Below are 21,128 nucleotides of genomic sequence, written 5' to 3'. Positions count from 1 at the left end.
TGATCTGATCTCTACCCATCCGTGAGTTGCCTCTGAAATGAGATAAACCTATCTACTCTAATTCAGGACAGGTGTATCATATTTCTCAATCATATTACAGAGACTTACAAAACCTGGTGGTGTAACTCAAGAGCATATTACCAGGGCAAGTGAGGCAGCCGTATCTGCTTTGAGGGACTTGCCTTGCAAATAAGATGCCAGGCTGCTCCCCTTGCCTTCAGGAGGTAGCAAGCTGCTCTGTGAGGTTCTGTCTGGGCTGCCAGGTAAGTGGTGGCTCTGGAGGGTCATGCATGCAACTTGCTTTTCTCTTTGGATCAGTTCAGTGTCTTGGATTTCTCTTCTCCCTCCTCTGGCCGATTCTGTCCTTCCAGTCTGGTCCTTCAGCTGATGCCTGTCTGTTTAGGTACTCTGGTAGCGAACCTACAGAAAACAGCAAAACAGAGAGTATGCTTTAAAGGGAAAAACAGTGGGGGGGGGGGGGGGGGGAAACCAACCCAACAAAAAAACCCAAAACCATCACCTTTCCCTCCCTCTTCCCCATCTCTCTTGGCCTTTTGTAATAGGTTTCCCTGATGCATGCTAACATCTAATTTTTAGGATATCTCTCAGGGCTTGGGACACTACTTGTTACTGGAGATGTAGGTGTATTGCAGTGCAACTCCTGTCTGGAGTCATCCCCTCTCTTCCCTCAGCACAAGGCTGCCAGCTCCCGTTGTGGCAAGACTGGGTATGTTTTGTGAGTCCTGCATTGCCTTTTTCCCTTGGCAGGAGTGTTAGGGCTGGACTGAAGAGTTTGGCTTATGAATGCTGAGAAGTTATCCCTGAACAGGAGCAGATGGACTCCTAGCAATAGATGCCAACTCAGGTTCTCCCCGAGACAACAGGGAAAAAGACCCTGGCTGACCAGGCACTGGTCGTTTTGCAGGGGACAGGGTGACGTTCACAGTGGACCTTGTTGCCTTTAGTGGCAGAAAGTAAATCTTCTGTTGGTTTGCCTGTATGCAGCTGTGGAAATGAAAGGTCCCACATTCATGTATCATGATAATTAATGGCAGTTGACAAAAGGTGCATGAGAGCATAAGCATCCAGAAGGGAAAGGAAAAATTCATGGTGCCTTGACTGGATTTTGTAAGAAGTAACTGGATTGGGGGAAGAAAAAGAACGTGTCCTTAACCGGACCTCAACTTTTTGTGGCAAATAATAATAGTAGCAACTGTGGGTGGGTGCGAAGGGACTATGCGCTATCCAGTCTGTGTTTTAAAAAGTCAGCCTTGAGCTGTCTTAATGTGAGGTAACGGGGAGTTAAAAGTGCTGCTTTCGAAATTGTGTGTCCTGTGTGCTCAAGCGTGCAGGGCTGTGCTGGGGAGCCCTCTCTCCCCAGGCTTACAGTGACAGCTTGCGGAGGATCGCTGGTGGCGAGCTGTGCGTGTCCTGAGTATGCTGTACCTTGCTGGTATGATGTGCCTGCTCCTGGGGGGACTGATGCCAACCTCAGCAGAGCCAGCGGGAGCCCGATTACCTTCGGTGAGACTGATGGAGCCAGAAGCCAGGTCTGTTCAAGCAGTTGCATGAGTTGTTCCTTAGAGGCTGCTCTTTCTAGGGCACTTGACTGTCTGGTGCATCCTGAAGCCTACTTGTCGGCATGTTATCAGCTAATTTAAAATGATTCAGACAAGCCCTTATCAGTGCATGAGACCAAAGGGTATTAGTGGGCACGATGACAAGGATGGCTTTTATGAGCCACTTCATAAAGCCAAATCCTCAAGAGCTACTGAGGCTGTAATTAGATTTGAGGATAATAGATTTTTTTTTTTTTTTTTGCCCCCCCCCCCCCCTTTCTTTCTTTCTTTCTTTCTGGTAGCAAATCAAGGAGAAAATCGGAGCACTCAGTTTTTTCTTGTGGACTCAAGAGTGTGGCTGCAGGCTCTTTACTCAGTAACACAAAGGGATTACAACTTAGTACCAACTAGCCTGGGAGAAGCGTGAGCATGAAAGTATAGTGGTCTTTTGCTGTAGACCATGTGCTTCCCTTATGTACATGTCTTGAAAAGGCCTCCCAAGCCTCAGGAGCAATTAATAATGAAATCAACTAATAACAAGATCTGCAATGCAAAGAGAAAACCAGCCGGTATTTTGTTATGGGGAGAAAATGAGCAAACCAGCAGGGGACATGCTGATTGTGTCTGATTCACGTTGTCTCTATAATCCCAGCTAAAGTTTTAACAGCCCAGAAAGATGAATTACCCACTCTAACCAACACACGGATCAGCATGGGGTTTATTAGAAGCAAGCTATCATTTGACAATGTCAGGAGTGTATTTATTATTAAGCAGTAGATTCCACAGTCTAAATGGAAAACCATTACTCCTCCTTAGACACCAAACAAGGTACGTTCATAAAGCCAAATGGCCAATATATTGTATGCTTGCATGAACAAGAATACCAGGTCCACTTTACTGGACCTCAGGGCTTTCTATGTTTAGCTAGAGACAACTAAACCAAAACGTTTTAAGCTACTGGAGGACGAAGCTCTACACTATATGCTAATTTTGACTCTCAAAACTCGCTAGTGACTTCACCCCAGTGACTTGGTAAGAAACCAGAGAGGATTCTGGGTTCAGCACAGAGGGATTGGTTAAAAGTGATCGCATAAAAAACATGCAAGAAAACTCTGTGCTAGCAACTCAGACTGCCTTCTAATATGCGCTGTGTATTTTCAGTCTGAAGACTGCTCAGAGTCCTTCCCTTTTCCTCGAGACCCCTGTCCTTGTACATAGGAAGACCAATCAGTAAAGCATGTGGTAATACACAGCAAATATTTTGGGTTTATTTATCACTGCGTTAAGGTACTCAGTATGGAAGCATAAATAATATAGTTCCAGTAAACTACCACTTAATGTAGTAATATTTCAAGCTGGATTTGTGCAAAAGGCTTGGGGCTGGCCGTGTTTTCAGTCCAGTTTTGCAAATCCAAAGCATTTCTGTAGGCCCAACAAACATACAACACTCAACCTGTAGCACAGCCGAACAACTCGAAGCATTTTGCAGTTCTGCTATTGCTGCACAATCAAATGGCAAACACAGCAATAGTCTTTTCGTCTAAATGTGGGAAAGAGTTACTGGGCACAGGCATCTGACTGATGTGACTGGCTACATTTGTAGGCTGCCACAATTGGCTTTGAACATAAAAAAAAAAAAATCTCTTCTTTGCAATTTATGAGGCCTTCTCAGCCATATTTTTAGCACGTTCTCCTAAGGGCCCTGATGGAGATACCTTGAAATATGATAAGGTGGATTCTCAAAATTTAGAAGCCAAACTGCAGAATGAGCTGAGAGCTGGGACAGGCATGGCGCAAACATGACAGACTACTGTTAACTTTCACACTTTTTTACCAGCTATCTGGGAACACCTGATTCCTGAAGTTTAAGCAGTATCATACAAACTTCTTAAGATTTTGTAATGTCACTTTCAATTCATTTCCTTCATCTCTCAAATTAGGTATTTCTGAATATACTAGACTGGAAAGGTGGGATGTGGGTTGTGCGGAGTTAATGCTGGTCTTTAAACCTGCCTTTCACTGAAGGTTGCTTTGTAAAAAGTAAAATCAACCAGTTGACTTTTCTGGTCCTGTTTCTTGTCGTGGATTTGGAAGGGGATGTGAGAAATGTCCATTTGAATGTGTTGGAAACTGAAGCCAGTCTTTGCATTTGGCTATGTGGGGCATAGTATCTGCTGTTGTTCTCTGGCTTGGATCTGAAGGGCCTTGCTATAGCAAGACTTTTTCAATTCTCCTAACCTTCAGTGCTCAATTTGTCCAATCAAATTTAAAGTCCTTTTGTGTTTCATTGCCATTCCTATTAGCTACTTCTATTGCTGAACATAGTCTGTCACTGTTCCCTGAATTCCCTGTAACCATTATCCATGATCAAGTCACAAAAGCAGATTTGATATCATCTCAACAGGAATGATTTCCATCTAGGTGTGATGAATACCTCTTCAACTCCAATAGCTTGGATTTGAGCCATGCATAATTTTTACATTAATTATACCATTACTGTTTAATTGCTGCAATTAGCAGCATCACTTTCTCTAAGCCATCACTGTCATCATATGGCATCCACATTATAGCAGGCTCTCACTTCTGCAGGCTCCCACCTGTTGGGGCAACCTATGCTGATTCTCATGTATGGGATGTCCACATAGAAAATAAATACATGATCCCCAAATGACAAGTCCGATTGTCTGCTGCAATGTAACCGTAACCAGGAAGACTTTATTCTGAGGATATCAAAGAACTGTGTTCAGTTGACCAGAAGAAGGAGAGTACCTGAGCTGCTACCTCTTCTTTGTGAAGACATCTAAAACCCTGCAAGGTATGTGCCAAATTTTCATGTCCTCTTTGTGTAGCTTCAGGTGGCTACACAAAGTACAGGGCAGCTGGAATCAGGTCTCAGCCTGAATGTTAAGGAGCTTCATAAACTCAATTTGTACGTCATTATGACAGTAAGTGCCACTTGGAAATGATATGCATGTCATTTAGGCTAGGAAATGAAGACCAGACTGGGAGTGTGTATCAGGTGGCAGACTGATGCTTAAGAGGGTGACCACACTCTTCAAAAGCACCATAGGTGGTCACATAATGCAGAAAGGGGGTCAGTTCATAGGTATTACAATGATGCTTCTGGAAGACCTGAGTGCTTCCTACTGTCTGGTGAAAATGTTAAATGGTGGACTAGTGAGAGGAGTGTCATCTGATAAGTAGCTAGCAACACTTCTGGTGCCATCTGTGAGTGCTTTAGGAATCTACCCTCATCTAACCCACTGCTGCATCTGCAGTGGGAAGGCTCTATGCAGACCCAGTTATGGGTTTGTAAGACCTGGGGGGACCCTGTCATGATGAACTGAATGGAAGCATATCATAGGCAGGCATGAGACCCTCTGCTTTCATTTTACAGCCAGGCTGGGCAAAGCCCAATCTGTTATAGCTGCAGGCTACATCTTCACTGTTTCTGACTTTTTGAGCTAAAATTTTCAACATTACCTCTTGTCAATCTTCTGCACTAAATTAAAATCCATTTTAGATAATATCAGAAGGATGCCAGTACAACAGATTATTAATCCTACAGCTATAACATCTGGAGAAAGCTACAGAGACTAGAGTACACTCGTGATATTAGCCAAGTACCAACGTTCACACTTCCATTCTGTACAAGAAAGGGCTTGTTTTTCTGAAATAATCGCTCTTCTAGTAATCTGACCAGCCCTCAAGAGATTATGCAAATTAAAACTACACTCTATTACTCAGAAACAAGATTAGCTCTTTAAGGAGAGTCATGCTTCGTACTGTGGTTGTGGGGCTCAGGAGGCTTCTGACTGAATCTCTGGTCTCCCACTCAGCATTAAGCTATCTGTTAACAGCACTATCAGCCATCATTACTTTACTGCACAATATCCATCAAACAACAAACCCTGGTATTTATTTAGCAGCAGGAGATCGTTATCAGAGAGAAGCATTCTTCGTGCCTTTAGACATTCTGCCTTAAATAAGGGTCAGCCATCCTGCAGACTGCATAAAACTTGCTTTACCCTGAGTATGAACACTTATTTTGGGTAAAACAGAAAGAAACGCGACTTCCTGAACTGCTTTTAATTCTCAGTGATTTTTATTTTAATTTCTTAAAAGAAGGCTGTGTGTGTGCTTCTGGAGACTTCTTTTTTTTTTTTTTTTTTTTTTGCGATGGCTCTGCTGGGAGTTCTTATTATTGTTGCATTCATTTGAATTTGCTTACACAGACAAAAATCACTTGAGCAAAATCACTGCTGATCACTCTGCAAGCAGGAATGATGTTGATGTGACGGTTATACGGGCTCAGTTGTGTGGATGTAAACCATCGTCAATGGTTGGAAAAGCTGCCTTGGGAGGGGCTCAGTCTTTTCGTGTTCGCTTTCAAGTGCTTAGGAAGAAAGGCTGCAATTACAGAATGTGGCTTTGGGTCACTTTAAGTCACTCAGTGATGAACATTCATGCCACGTATTACCAGCTTTTTAAAAGGCACTGTTCTGTGCCAGTGGTTACCCGCTGTATAGATAATTGTAAAACAAACTCCATATTCCAGTTGACACCCTTTCTAATTACATCTCACCTTCATTAGGCTATTAAAGTGATAAATGCTAGCAATTACATTGAACTCCAGTGAAAACCCTCTGTCTGTGGCATGCACGGACTGCAGTGTGAGTGATTTGCCCAGGAGCCCAGCAGAACTCTGCCAGCACAGCAAAGCCCTGAACAAAACAACTACAAAAAGGAGAGAGAGGGGGGAAAAAAAAAAAAAAAAGCAAGCCTGCAAAACAGCTCAGCTGATTAGAGAGTATCTGACAGTAAAGTCTATACCTGGCATTGAACCACACGGCTGGCTGGGGCTGATCTGCCAGCCGTGAGTGGCAGCTTCTTTTCATTTTAATTAGATCTGTGCCGGAGGGGAAAAAGTGAGCGGATCTGGCATGTGCTTCGACACAGTATAAGGCGTTCAGATCTGGCGCTGGTGGCTGTGCCGTGGTCCTCGTGTGCTCACACGTTTTGGCTCTCCCATGTTGTTCCGCGCGCGATCTCCCTCGTGCGAAGAGGCAGCTTTCTTGGGACCAGTGTGGACACTGCATCTGTAGGATTTAAATGCGCACAGACACCTGAGCGCATGTTTTCTCACACATGAGACGGACATGGGTGGGTAAACAAAAAGCCGCTTTCTGTCACTAGAAAGGGCTAGGGTGTGTGTGTGAGATTTGGATTTTGGCTGATAAAAGAGTTTCTCCCTGTTGAGTGATGTGGGAGAGCAGCAGGAGGGGGGAGCAGGGGAGCCAGGGAAGGGGCACCTTTGCCTCAGCGCCTGCAGCACCTCCTCCCCTCCTCCTTCTCCGATCGTTTTCTGCATGGCTGTTTCTCTCACTTTTTTTTTTTCCTCACACCTCTCTGTCTTTGTGGCATTTTGCCCTTCCTTAACCATGTCTTCCCTGGGGTGCCACCACCGTGGCTGAGGGGCTGGGCTGGGCCCTGCAGCGGGGCTGCTCCAGGACCATCCTCTCCTCACGGCTGGTGGCGGCCTGCCACCAGCACCTTACCCAGGCACGCACTGCACAGACTACACAGGGGAAGGCAGTGGTCTCCCCCAAGTTAGAGGGAGCCGAGAGCTGTAACTTCTCTCTCAGCCACCTGCAGCCCTCCCAGGGAAGCAGCAAGATGAGCTGCGGTGTCTGGAACCGTGTCACACAGCACGCGTGGCTGGTGTCCATCGGAGCTGTGCTGTTATCCCAAAGGTGAAATCCTCTAGCTGGTCCCCTGAGCCTGGGTGCCTTGGGATGGCTCCTGCCCTGAATCCTGCCCCCAGCCTGGTCTAGGGGAGGATCGGAGGGGACACCTGAAGGGGAGCTCTTCTGTGGCTGGGGAACGGGCCTGAGGGTTTGGACTCACCTTGTGGTGCCTGTGCTGTGACTGCCTGATGGCTGGCTGTTAATTGGGTGTATAGGGCTTTACAGCAGCTGCTGCAGATCTGCCCGATTTCAATCTCATAGCAAATTTAATTTTAAAACCTCACAATGCTTTGTTATTGCCACGCGTGCGGTTCAGCAGAGAGATCAGCCAGCCAGTGCAGGAGCAGATGTTTCTTTTCCTGATGGATTGTGCCAACACAGGAGATGGAATGATTTTTTTTTTTTTTTTAAATAAATATGGTAGCTTCTGCAAACCTTTTCCTGAGGGTTTCTGTAGGGCAACTGCTATTACTGCTAAGAGCATGCCCTGAGCTGGACCCAGGCTTGCCCAGCTCCTCAGGGCCAGTGTCTTGGGAGCCAAACAACTGGGGTTTCCTATGAGTAAATCATTTCCCAGAGAAGGACAGCCAAAGTTACCTCTTCTTATTGTTCCTGATCTTCCCATGGACAGATTGAGGGCTTCTCAAATGCATTTGCTGTCTGAAATTATTTGCTGAATATGGCCATTAGTCATTTCTGATTTAAGAATTTTTCAGACCGTCAGCAGCTCAAAGTAAGGTATTTGAGATTCAAAATCCTGGTTGTGCTGATGTGTTGATTAGCTGGTCTGAATGCATTAAGGTACGTGATGTGTTTCTATTTTCCGACTAAAATGAGTGTGACCTTTAAATGTTTTGTACAACTAAAAATAATAAGTCATTAAAATCTTTAGTAGTTGGCTTATGCCTTAGGAATATGATCCAGAGTGAGGAAGAAACAGCTGTGAGCTGCTTATTGACAAATGATAGCAATGGACTTTGCTCCAGCTTCTTTCGACATGGATAGCTTTTTGATCCGTGCACTGCCTTGTCATGTCTGAGTATCTTGCAGAAGTGCCCTGAGCAAAGTCATCAGCATCTGTCACCTATTATTTCTTCCCTTTTCCCAGAAAAAAAGCTAGGTGGAAGGGGACGATTTGTTTTGGTATGGATGCCTCCTCTAATAAGGACTGTTCCTAGCAAAGCTTTCTGCATCTGGTGAGTTATAGACTGGACACTACACTAGTCTGTTGATGTGGAAATTCTGTGTTTTTTTCACCAAAAATGGTAAAAACTCAGTCTATTTTCAGTGGCTCAGTCTACCCAACTCTCAGTCTATTTTCTGTGACTATTTTCTGTGACTGAAAGGTTTGCTCAGAATACTATTTTTGAATATATTCTTGCCAGTAAAATCATTTAGAAGCACACTGGTAGAAAAGTAACTGTAGCAGGAACCTGGAAAAAAAACAAAGCCTTTGAAAAAGAGGAAAGATAATTCCTCAGAAAAACAACAGGGGGGTTATAAGCCACTTTCATTGAATGCCAGCCCATTGATCTATCTTTCAAACAGGAATGTCCACAGCCTTGCTGAACTACCCTGCTGTTGCCATTAAGAAAGGCGCTTTCAGACTGCCACCACCCAGCCACCTCCTGGCAATACGTCCTCTTTGTCACCAGGGTAAGCGATAGAGAAATCAGTGGGAGATGCCTGGTTACATTCAAGGGTGGAGTTTAGACCTGGTGTAACTTTCCTGTGAGATCAAAGGTGTTGGTGTGACTTTGGGGCAGAGCACCCTGTGGTCCTGCCCTGCTGTCTAGGCCACAGGGCTGGTTGGAGGTGTTTAAGTAGTTTACTCAATCAAGAGTAAACAGATACATGTGTCAGTCAAATCTGAGCTTGGGCTGAAGCCTGGTGTTTGGTTTGGCACTAATGTGGCTTTCTGGGTGTTGCGTTAGCTATAATTCTTCTTTGGGAACCACAGTTCAGGCTCTAATACCTACTGTAGATGATGACAGCAAGACAAGTCAACGTTCCTGTGCTTCGGTGACACCTGACTTGTTGTCCATGAGGAACACAACACCAGGTAATAGTCAGCAGGTAGAGCCAATGGACCTGGTCTTTGCAAATACTTACTTTTCAAGCACTTTTGACACAAGCGTTAACAAACGGCTTTGCACAGATACAGGTGTGAGGGCAGGCATTACGGAGGTGCCAGAGAGGCATGGTGAAAAAGAAGAGCAAGGTCAGGCTGGCAGGGAGACGTAGCACCTTGTGTTAGACCTATTGATATAGACAGAGAAGAAAGGAAATGGGGAAACATTCAAGCATGTGGGCCTTTCTTCAGGTCTGAAACTAAAGCCATCCTACCCAAAAAGGCTGGTTTTGCTGGCTGGCAAAGCAGCACTATTATTTAGCAGATAAAAGTTTGCAGATGCTGATCCCCTGCCAGCCTGGATCAGACTGCCTTCTTTTGGGGAGAAAGTAAGTTTGTGGTATGGGCACATGCCACTTGGCCTTAGGGCCAGACTCGGGCCGTTGGCATCTCCCATTGTATTTAGCAGTAGGGATGAAGCCTCGGTGTCCGTGGCTCATTCATGATGTGGCCATTGACCCCAGGCAGGGCTAGGGTGCTGCTGCCTTGTCCCAAAAGCAGTGCTTCAAGGTACACCGAAGTTGCCAAATTGTTCTGTCAAAGTCGGTGACATTTGGGTTAGGTCCTGAAGCCAGCAGGCAGTTGTGCATGGTTTTATTTGGAAATCCAGGCCTTGAGCTAATCCCTCGTTAGAGAAACAAGAATTTCAGGTGTGTTTCTGAGACAACTCTTGAATTATGAATGGGAATTCATTTTCCAACTAAATGCTTTCTGATTTTGCTTTAGATTGTCTCTCTGTGAATGTTTCACCAGTAAAATTTCCTCTCCGGGCTTCTGGCAAGCACAAAGGGCTATAAAGCACACAGCTCAAACTCCTTGCAGTGCTGAGGTGAGAAACAGTGGGGCACAGCCCTGGCAGTCCCAGCCACCAAATTTAGTGTTGTCCACTGTGAGTAGTGACAAGGAGTTGTTGAACTCTGCTCTTCGCTTTTTTTCTCAGTGTTGAATAAGATAACAGAGTCCAGCCTGCCTCTAAACTGTCACCGGTGGTAGTGGCAAAAAGGGAGAAGGGTGCCTACCTGAAAGGAGGGGGAGTTAAAAAAGTGACTGTATATCCACACTGTAGCTCTGTGGCCTGTGCTGCAGGCGTGGTAACACAGCAAGTAGAACAAAGGCATAGAAGTCTTCATAAAACATAATTTTTATGATAATCACTTGGCTTTTCCACAGCACGTACCTGTGCTCATTAACGAAATGCCCAGAGATTTATTAAGCCAATTTGGTTAATAAAAAAAACCAATTAAAGATTAACTGTTCTGAAACTTCCCTGGGTTTTTTATATACCCAAATGTTAAAACACAATAAAATGTTTTAATCATTCATCATTCTGACATGAAGTAATTGTTTGCTATTACTGTTTGGATTACAGAGTTCCGGTCAGGGATCAAAGTCTTATTGTACGAGGCGCTGTACACACATAATACATAGCAGCCTGCGGCCCCAAAGAAGCTGTAGGATGAGGTATCTATAATTTTCAGGTTTTGTCTCCCAGCAATGCAGTGTCATCTTCCCTCTCTCTCTCTCTCTCTGACAGTCCAGTTATTTGGTGTGAAACCCATCTTTGTGACTTCCTTGCAAGATGCTGCAATGCTCTCTGTAGCCCGTAGTTAACAGGACCATTCCCGGTGCTCTGGCAGGAGGATATAAAAGGAGTGGAGAAGAGGAAGGTAATTCTTTGTTCCAGGAATCCGATCCATCACAGCCCACAGTATTTCCTCCTCAATACCTTTCTCTGTCACTCACTAGGACATATATTGGGTCAAACACATTATAGTTGGATTCTCCAGCTAGTGGCTACCAAGGCCTGGTGTCAGTATGCTGCAATAAGCACAGTAATTGAAATTCAGGCTGCAGGGGAGAAATAGCTTAGTCTTCATTTTAGCACATCGCGCATGTGCTTATAAAGTGTTTTCTCTTGGATGCGGTAAACAAGGGGCTTGATTCAGTATCGCTTCATAGTCTTACCCCACATTAGTGAACAAAATATGACAGTACAGAGAGGTCCCAGCACTGATTGTTTTTCAGTTCAAACTATCTCATCTTCTTGCTCCAGACAACAAACTTTTGATGGTTCACTGTGGCAGAGTCGAGGTCCCTGATTTGTTCTTGAGAGCTGCTAGGATGGTGTTGCCTTTTCCATTAGTGAGTCAGGAGAGTTCTCAGCTTTGCTGAGTTCTGCTCCATACTCACTCCCTTTCTGCACCTCTCCGTGGCTCACCAGTGTCAGAGTAGCTGGAGGAAATCAGATGACTGGGAGAAGGATGAGACCTTTCTCATTAGGTGGGCTGTGGGGGATGTGACAGCTTCTCATTGAGCTCTTGCTCCATCTTAAACCCTCTTTTGTATTAGTGCTGGTATAGTGAGATTAGTGATTTGGTCTGGGAGTTTCTAATAAGCTCACCAAATTTAAAATTAACGTGTTCTGTTCCAGAAAAAGTTAAAACTAAAAATGCACCAGGAATTGAGGCACTGTCATGTTGTTTTCCAGTCTATTTTCAGACTCTCCTGGGTGCTTCCCAGCATGGTATTGTACCAGTTTTGCCCACCTCAATGGGGAGCAATCATTTCCAAGCCTGCCTCTCCCTGTGTCCAGTCATGCTGAGCCTTGTCCACTCCTACAGTGTCCCTCTTCCCTTTCAGGCATTGCCTTGCATTTTACACTTTTTTACGGGACGGAATAATTTTCACAGACGTGATCCTCTGTAAAATACCTGGGACTTTGCCCTTCTATTTACATTCTTGTTCTATATTTTGGCCCTGTTTCTATCCTGGTTTGTGACTGTTACCCATAGCCTCCTGTGCTTGACCACAGAAGTTTTCTAGGATTTAGTCCTCCCCTTCTGCCTCCCCCAAAAAGAAGGGGGTGTTTAGAAATATAGTGCAGTTTGGCTGGAAAAGTTAAATGCAATCTGTTATGAATTTCCTTAATCCATTATATAATATAGGTAGGTGGGGAAGAACATTAGTTGAAACGTCAATGAAAAGTGTCAGAAATGTTCATCTATGGACCATATGCTGCTCTCTGTACTGGTATCTTGCTCTCCCTACATGTGCTGAGCCCTGGCTAAACAGCTTATCTAGCTATTTAAGGTAATTAAAACCTCAGATACGGTACCAGTCCTCGTTGTTCTGCGTACTAATAGAGCAGACCCAAGGGAGCAGACCTGCGTTATCAAAGCACGTTGTGCAGCTCTGAGATGGGACTTTGATCCTGACGAAAGAGCTCCGGGCTGGAGCTGCTCTGAAGCTGCGCGTGCAGGTAAAGGGAACCTGCTGCCAGCACAGAGCCGGGGAAGAGGTTACAGGAAAGGGCCAATGTGGAAAGCGGCATGCCTGATGCAGCACAGGTGTGTGGCAACAGGATAGAAAATGAAACCAAACACACAAACTCTTTGTTTTCAAGGGTGCTGCAGTGGCATGTGCTGATATATTTGTCCATACAGGTCACAGCTGGCCCCTCACAGTTTGTGGAAAGCAGAATTTGGGGAGGACAGTTTTCTCCATCAGGCATTTAGCCATTTGTATGTCTGAACCCAGGCTGAGCCCTGATGCCGTGCTGCTCAGGATGACAGCCCCAAGGAGGGCACTAGTGGGCTCTGTGCCTTAAATTCTCCACTTGCTGTCTAGACCTTCAGCACACGGTCTTTGCTTCTCTTTTGGCTCATATGGGCTTGAGTCTTTCATGTGTCCTAGGCACTAGGGCACCCACCAGAGCCATACTGCAAAAGAACAAATACTCATTCCTTCCAAGTCTGTACTGGTATTAAAAATTCATCCAGGTAAATCCTTAAACTCTTTCTATACAAAATCTTGTTGCTTTTTTCCTTCTCCCTTGACTGCAGCCCTCAGCAGCCAAACTGTCTCGATTACTAGAGGAGCCCTCTTCTGTCTGGAGCTTTTCTCCACGACTTTGCCATCCTTCCTGTGCCTTTCAAATAAGGAGTCATATTCTCCTTTGGTTTGAGCTGAAGCAACACTTCAGTTGAAGTGTTTTTTCAGCAACAACAGTGTTGCACAGGTATAGCCTCAGGAATAAGCTGAGCTGCTTTCTTTATGGGCCGTGTTTTGTTTTTTACTTGCTATCAGTCAGATGAGCAAGCTCAGAGGCATCTGGCTATGAAGTCATCAGGATGAGAAAACATGACTGTACTCAGGCTGGTAATGGTTTTTTTATTGGTTTGTTGCTTTGTTGGTTTTTTTTTTTTTTAAACTGCCCAACCCTGTGATGTTGGCAAGTGCTGATGCTGTTACAAAAGCTGTGAGATGATTCTTCTCATGGCAAAGGTCATTCTTAGAGACCAAATGGGTCTCTAGTGAGAGGGGTTACAGAGCATGGGCTGCTTTTTTCACAGAAATCTCTAGCAGGAGATGAATGCAGGGCAATGACAGAAGCTGCACTCCACCTTGTGCTGTGGTTCATTTTCATAGAATCATAGAATCGTTAAGGTTGGAAAAGACCCTTAAGATCATCGAGTCCAACCGTTAACCTATCACTGCCAAGTCCACCACTAAACCATGTCCTCGAGCACCACGTCTGTCCGTCTTCTAAATACCTCCAGGGATGGAGACTCAACCCCTTCCCTGGGCAGCCTGTTCCAGGGCCTGACTGCCCTTTTGGTGAAGAAGTTTTTCCTAATATCCAATCTAAACCTCCCCTGGCACAGCCTGAGGCCGTTTCCTCTCATCCTATCACTTGTTACTAGGGAGAATAGACTGACCCCCACCTCACTACAGCCTCCTTTCAGGTAGTTGTGGAGAGCAATAAGGTCTCCCCTCAGCCTCCTCTTCTCCAGGCTAAACAACCAGGTTAGTGAAGCAGGACCTGCCTTTCGTAAACCCATGCTGGCTGAGCCTGATCCCCTGGTTGTCCCGCACGTGCCGCGTAATGGCACTCAGGATGATCTGCTCCATGACCTTCCCCGGCACCGAGGTCACGCTGACAGGCCTGTAGTTCCCCGGATCCTCCTTCCGACCCTTCTTGTAGTAGAGGGGCATCACATTTGCTAACTTCCAGTGATCTGGGACCTCCCCATTTGACCAGGACTGCTGATAAATGATAGAGAGTGGCTTGGCCAGCTCCTCTGCCAGCTCCCTGAGTATCCTCGGGTGGATCCCATCTGGCCCCATGGACTTGTGAGCGTTCAGGTGGAGGAGCAGGTCGGTGGCTGCCACCTCTTCAACAACTGGGGCTTCATTCTGCATCCTGTTTCCATCTCCCAGCTCAGGGGCCTGAAAACCCCAAGGATGACCAGTCTGACTATTAAAGACTGAGGCAAAGAAGGCACTAAGTACCTCAGCCTTCTCCTCATCCTTTGTGGCAATGTTTCCCTCTGCATCCAACAAAGGAGGGAGATTCTCCCTGGCCCTCCTTTTGTCACTGATATGTTTGTAAAAACATTTTTTTGTTATCTTTAACGGTGGTGGCCAGTTTAAGTTCCAGCTGGGCCTTCACCTTTCTAATGTTCTCCCTGCATAACGTCACAATATCCTTGTAGTCCTCCTGAGTTACCTGCCCCTTCTTCCAAACTTCATAAACTCTCCTTTTTTTCCTGAGTTCTAGCCAAAGCTCTCTGTTCAGCCAGACCAGTCTTCTCCCCCTCCTGCTTGACTTACAGCACATGGGGACGGCCTGCTCCTTCGCCTTTGAGATTTCCTTCTTGAATAGCATCCAGCCTTCCTGGACTCCTTTGCCCTTCAGGACTGCCTCCCAAGGGACCCTGTCAACCAGGCTCCTAAACAATCCAAAGTCTGCCCTTCTAAAGTTCAGGGTAGCAGTTTTGCTGACCCCCTTCCTTACTTCTCCAAGAATCGAAAACTCTGTCATTTCATGGTCGCTGAGCCCAAGACAGCCTCTGACCACCACATCGCCCACCAGGCCCTCTCTGTTCGTAAACAGCAGGTCCAGCGGGGCACCTCCCCTGGTCGGCTCGCTTACCAGCTGCCTCAGGAAGTTATTTCCCACACACTCCAGGAACCTCTGAGTTCTCAGTTTTCTACTGAGGAGACGCTATGGGACAGGAGTGAGTTTAGGCTCAGTGTATGTGAGAGGAACTGTGGAGCATCAGTTATCAAGAGCAATGGATGGTAACTCCTGGTTGCAGTGGGGCACATTCAGAACTTATCCAAATGTTGCAAACATCTGTTTTAGGCACTCTGTGTATTCCAGGGAAACACAGCATGATCCTGGGAGCCTCACGCCCATGCTCACTGGGGCTGTAAGAAGAACTGCCTGCTGCCCTGACCCGGAGGCAGAAAGACCTGTGCCTATCTTACCTAACATGGTACCTGAGACAAACATGCTTTTTTCAGACATTACCAGCAAATTTCTGTCTCTTGGCATGCTCTCCATCCTCTTTCAAGACAGCCTTGCTTTTTAAACTGCTAGGTACATTGCAGGTATGTATTTTTGGGTATTATTGCTTCAGACGAGGTCACTTCTCGGATCAAGAGAAGGTGAAGCCAGAGTCATCAAAAACAGCTGCTTGCTGTTTTTTTTAGCTTTTAAATTTCCAGGAATTTGCTGATAGGAGTGTTAATCTGAGAAATTAATTCAGTTTCTCCTTCTCTCTCATTATTTGTATTTCACAGAACCAATATTTGAACAATCACCAACACTGTCAGCATACAAAACGCTTACTGTGTGGTGGAGAAGCTCCACAAGGGCTTCTTAAAGGACAAGGCTAGGATGTTATGTCTGTGACTTCCAGCCACCTCGCGGTCTTAGTTCCACTGTGACAGTATTAGGGTTTGCCATAATTAGCTTCAGATCCCTCTTCTCCCCTGCCCTGATTTGGATAGTAACCCCATTTTCAGTTTTTCAGTATATGCTGAAGAACATGGAATACCAGAGCAGCTATGTGGCTTATCTCAAATTGCAGCCTTTACTATCTCTAGGCGTTGCACGTCTTGTGGGAGCAAGGAGGAAAAGTGGACAGCAAGTTGCCTATCTATATGACTGGAATACCGGCACCACATCCTTGTTGGCACCTTACAAATGAGATGTCAAGGAAGAAGAAGCTGCGCTGTGCAATATATGCCACTAGTCAGCAAAGACTGAGGTAAGGACTGTGAACTGCAAATGTTTCTAGTAAACTGTCTGTGAATGATGTGCAGGCCAAGGATTCTTCATTAGAGGATGGCAGGAATGTTTCTGAAAAACAAACAAATATGATATTTTTGCAATCTGTTCACACCAAGACAAAAGCAAAACAAAAAAGCGTGAAATAAATTATCTCGTGCCTACAGGGGGCTGGACACAGAAATGCCAAACAAGGGCTAATATGCAGATGAAAACAAGAACTTCATTTTGATGCGCTCTCCACAAAGGTCTGGCTCTAATGGAGTCCCTACTGTTTCATGGAACCCAATACCTGTTTATGAAGAGGTCGATGAGGGACACCATGGTGAGAAGGGCAAAAGCGCTCCTTCGCTTACTTAGTGCGCTTACTTACCTTACTGAGCAGTTACTAGCAAAGTTTGGTAAAGCAAACAGCAGCGCTATGACCAGATGAAAGGGTATCCATGTCACATGCAAGGATAATGTCATGACAGCTCTGTTTAAAAAAAGCTTTGATGTTACACAGGATGATGGGATGGGCTCATTCTCATGGAGAGTTTCAGTGCTAGCTGCTGTGGGGCCAAACTGGGCTTTCAGTTTTGTAGAGGTTCAGTACATTCAAAGTGCTTTCAGATTCTGTTCCTCATTCAAATGAAAAACAAAGCCCAAAATTTCCTGGGAAACCACGTACTGAAAAAGAATGTCAGACTGAATATAGCGAGCTATTGCAATAACACTTGGAATCTTTTTTTACATTGCAATGTTAAACCTTTTGGATAATACAGAGAGGATCCTGAAGTGATGGGTTTTTCATAAGCAAAAAATGAGGCTTTCCAAAATCAAAACGGAGCCTAGTGGTATTATTGAAATGCATTGTGTCTTTCTCATGGTGAAAATTCATTGCTAGTGGCTTTCAAGTTTGACAGATTGGCATTTTTCTGAAGGAAAAATATTCCACTGGGAAATTCTAGTGCTAATATGGGTGTCAGTAGCAGGCTGCCTGGTTTTTTTATTCTTTTAATTTTTATTCTCGAAGAATTCCCACTGTAGTCTAAAGTTGGTGGATATTTCTTCTGAAAATAGGGCTCCAGAGAGATGTATTTTTCACACCAAATCCCCCCTCCCTCAAGTGGGAGCAGGATCTAGCTGTGCGGATTCATTATGTACTGTTAAGCAGCTGCCGCATTTCACTCCAGCAGCAGTTGTACTTCATTTACGACCAAAATGATTCATATGTGAATATGGCAAAGTGCTGCAGCTCATGGTGAATTTGTACTAAGGGGCAGCTCATGGGTGAGGACTGGGTAAAAACAGATGTTGAAGTAGGACTTTGCCATTTGCCTGATAGTTTATACAGTAATAAAAGTTTGTGCATCAAAAGGGCAGCTCCTGCCAGAAATATGAGTGCATAAACACAGAGCAAAGGAGACTGTCTATGAATAATATTATTCATAGCCACCTTGCATCTTGTCTAAGAGAAGCAAATAAATGGTAACACTTGGCCTATATAAAAAATTACGAACTTGGAAATGAAATGGATTGATAGCGTTCTTCCATTAGTCCCATAATGCAAAAGCAGTGGGACACCCAATCACCACGGCAAACATGAAGGTGATGGAAGGAAGATTCCTCCTTTACACAAAACGTAGTTGTGTTCACTACACCGGAAAAATTCCCAGCCTGTTTCTCTTATCTACCATGGTGTAAACTTGGAGTATTTCTGCTAAAAAAAGTGTGATCTTCACAAGGGTAAAAGCAGTGGAAGTAAGAAATGAAGACATATGTCTGAAATGTCACAAAAGATAGCAGTCTTAATATTTCAGCGCATAAGCTCTGTGGGTGGAGTGAGGAGAGTTGCCTTTCTTAATGCCAAAGCTTCCACCAGTACTTGGGGAAAGTTATGCTATTCTCTTCCCCGCCCCCCCTCCCCAGAAGATGATACAAAACTTGCTGCTTCAGAGAGGCTGCTGGCTACGGAGAACAGCAGTCTGCCCTCAGGAAAGCTGGGCAAAGGTGGGAGAAAATAAATATATTTAGTTCAAAATCTTTTTTAAAAGAAGCCCCAGTTTTGTGCATTTTTTGTGTATTTTTATTCCAGGGCAGAGAGGAAAAAGGTTCATTAAATCCTCAAATAAATGAAATTCTGTGGTGCCAGCCGAGACCTTGCAAGCCATGCTAACTTTGTAGAAAACGCGAGTTCAACAGCACTTCTTGGTGTTTGCCCTTTGGTGCCTGTGCCCGCTGGACCAGAGGAAGGAACACACAGCAGCTGTTGGTCCTAACTGTGGGGGCCCTCCTTTATTTGTGCTTTTAACAGCCCTGAGGTGGTAGCTGACAGCATAGAAGCAGTTTTGAGTTTCCAGTGATCCCACCACATCTTTTGCTTATGAGTGGATTAAGCCGCACAGCTACCCTGAGGTGGATTAACGTCCCTGCTCCGCAAAAGCAAATCTCAAGTCAGGGCAATGTCGCATCTGCCGCAATCTCACAGGGTGACACTAGCAGAAAACACCCCTGCTTTCCCAATGCACAGCCCTGCGCTTTTCACTCAAATGCCTCTTTTTTTTTTTTTTTTTTTTTTCTCTTGCAGGATTCTACAAACACTTAGGAGAGCAAATAATCCAAAGGCTCATTACTCTGCATAAATTCCTCTGCCTTCTGGGTTTCCTTCTTTGGAGCCACTGTGAAAATGGACACATCAGTACAGCCTTCTGCAGAAAAACTGACAATCTCAAAATGGTATCATGCTGCAATAACTGAAATCTCCTGCCAGGTTGGTGATGGTGCTTTCTAATCACCTGTGCAATGAATATATCTTAAATCATGTTAATCCAGCATTTAAGCAGAGATAGCAGTTCCAGACAATGAATCACCATACCTGGAGGGGAATATACCTGCCGTTTCCCCAGAGAGGAGGCGATTAACAGCACGCATGCTGTCAGATGAGCTAGCAGCACTGGCATTTATCACCCCAGAGCTCCTTTCCTGCAATGAAGGAAATCTTTGCTCCCTGCTTCTGCTGCAATCAGCTTTTATTTATGTAGCGGTTGTGGAAAATGGCTCTTAAAGGAAAACTGCACCTGTTTTGCTCTCTGGGGCAGGTTTTGCTCTAATTTACACGGATGCATTTCCTATTACAGTTTGCTAAATGTTGAGTTCTCATGCAGAAACGAGGGCTCTAAAATGTGAGTAGGCAGGATGCAGAGCACAGCTTTTAAAGATCCAGTTCTGGAGACCCACAGAACTAAATTAAACATTGATGAAGAAGCTGAACTATCTTTTTCATGAGCACTTTTGTGTTCTCATCTCCCCAGGCTCCTAGGGACCAGCTGCTATGGGAACTGCTAACATCCCACCTGAAAAAGACTGCAGTCCAAGTAGAAAGTCTTGGTCTCAAGAAATTTCTGAGCCCCGGTGATTCTATTACTTTGGGTAAGGAAAGAACTATGCATTGGCAAGTTTTTCTGCTAATCCCCAAGCTAAACTTCATGAACGTTCACTGCAGAGTAACTTTTCTTTTGCTGAATAAGCTGTGGTAGCTTGAAAAAGAGAGGATAATTTATTGGGTGAAGTACCTAACCTGCTGTGTATATGCAGCCATAACCTGAGCTGGTTTTCCATTTGCTAGCTGGGGTATTGACAGCAGTGGTGCCTTAGCACGGTGCTTAAAGTGCACTAACCACGCAGGATCTTCAGGTCACCTTTGCAGCCACTGTGGACTTCTGTGCTGCCACTGCTGTGTCCCACTTGCATGCAGCCCAGTCGCCCTGAAGCCAGCCTAGATGCTGCCGCATGAACTGCAGCTCCAGAAACAGTGAAAGATAGAGTTCTCTGAGAAGGGGTCTCAGGAGGTCGAGTCCCAGTCCAGCTCAAAGGAGGGTTGACTTCCAAGTTAGGTGATGTTGCTCATGGCCTCGTCCAGCTGAATGTCTCCAAGGGTGGAGATCCTCCAGTCTCTCCAGGTGTCTGTTCCTAGGCTGAACCACCCTGAAGAATTTTTTTTCTTTCCAACCATGTGTAATTTCCCTTGCTGCTGCTTGTGCCTATTGCCTCTGCCTGTCTGCTGTGCACCTTTGAGAAGAATCTGGCTCCACCTTCTCTGTAACTGCCTTTTAATTAGTGGGAGACTGCAATTAAGTCTCTTTAGGTTTCTGCAAGTAGGCTCTCAGCCTCTTCTCTCACATGTGTACTCCAGCCCCCTGACCATCCTGGTGGGTTTCTGTTGGACTTGCTGCACTTGCTGGACTTTCAGTGTCCCTCTTACACTGGACAGCTCGAAACTGGACATAGTATTGCAGATATGGTCTCAAAAGCTCTGTGCAAAGGGGAAGGATCCCCTGCCTTGACCTGCTGGCTATGCTGCAGCTCATGCAGCCCAGGACGCTGTCGGTTTGCCTTGTTGCAAAGGGCGCATTGTTGGCTCTTGTTCAGCTTGCTGTCCACCAGGACACCAATGGCCTTTTCTTCAAAAACACGTTTACAGTCTGTAGGAATACATGTAGGACTGCTGCCAGGGAACGTGTCCCTGAGAATGTGCTGCACCCATTCCCTTGGACTTCGGGCCTCTTTAGGCTATCTCAGTTTGGCATCCCAAAAATGAAATAACCTCCTTCCCATACTTTTGCTAGATACTC

The 21,128-nt window shown here is 45.3% G+C and overlaps 1 protein-coding gene across 1 annotated transcript in view; it reads left to right on the top strand.

Annotated features, from left to right (window-relative positions):
• Window positions 1-4,247: 4,247 nt before the first annotated feature.
• CAPN13 (calpain 13) overlaps window positions 4,248-21,128 on the top strand; it is a 68,077-nt gene continuing 51,196 nt past the window's right edge. The window contains exons 1-8 of the mRNA XM_087776125.1: window positions 4,248-4,374; window positions 8,855-8,962; window positions 10,164-10,266; window positions 10,972-11,104; window positions 15,604-15,833; window positions 16,332-16,495; window positions 19,085-19,267; window positions 19,809-19,926. Coding sequence (XP_087632251.1) covers window positions 19,184-19,267; window positions 19,809-19,926 — 202 coding nt within the window. The 5' untranslated portion in view covers window positions 4,248-4,374; window positions 8,855-8,962; window positions 10,164-10,266; ... (2 more) ...; window positions 16,332-16,495; window positions 19,085-19,183. The remainder of the gene's footprint in view (window positions 4,375-8,854; window positions 8,963-10,163; window positions 10,267-10,971; window positions 11,105-15,603; window positions 15,834-16,331; window positions 16,496-19,084; window positions 19,268-19,808; window positions 19,927-21,128) is intronic.

The sequence above is a fragment of the Nipponia nippon genome, unplaced genomic scaffold (genome assembly GCF_047370975.1).
Source record: "Nipponia nippon isolate SJK-2023a ecotype South Korea unplaced genomic scaffold, ASM4737097v1 scaffold_4, whole genome shotgun sequence".
Taxonomy (NCBI): Eukaryota; Metazoa; Chordata; class Aves; order Pelecaniformes; family Threskiornithidae; genus Nipponia; species Nipponia nippon.
This window is presented reverse-complemented; position numbering and strand designations above follow the sequence as displayed.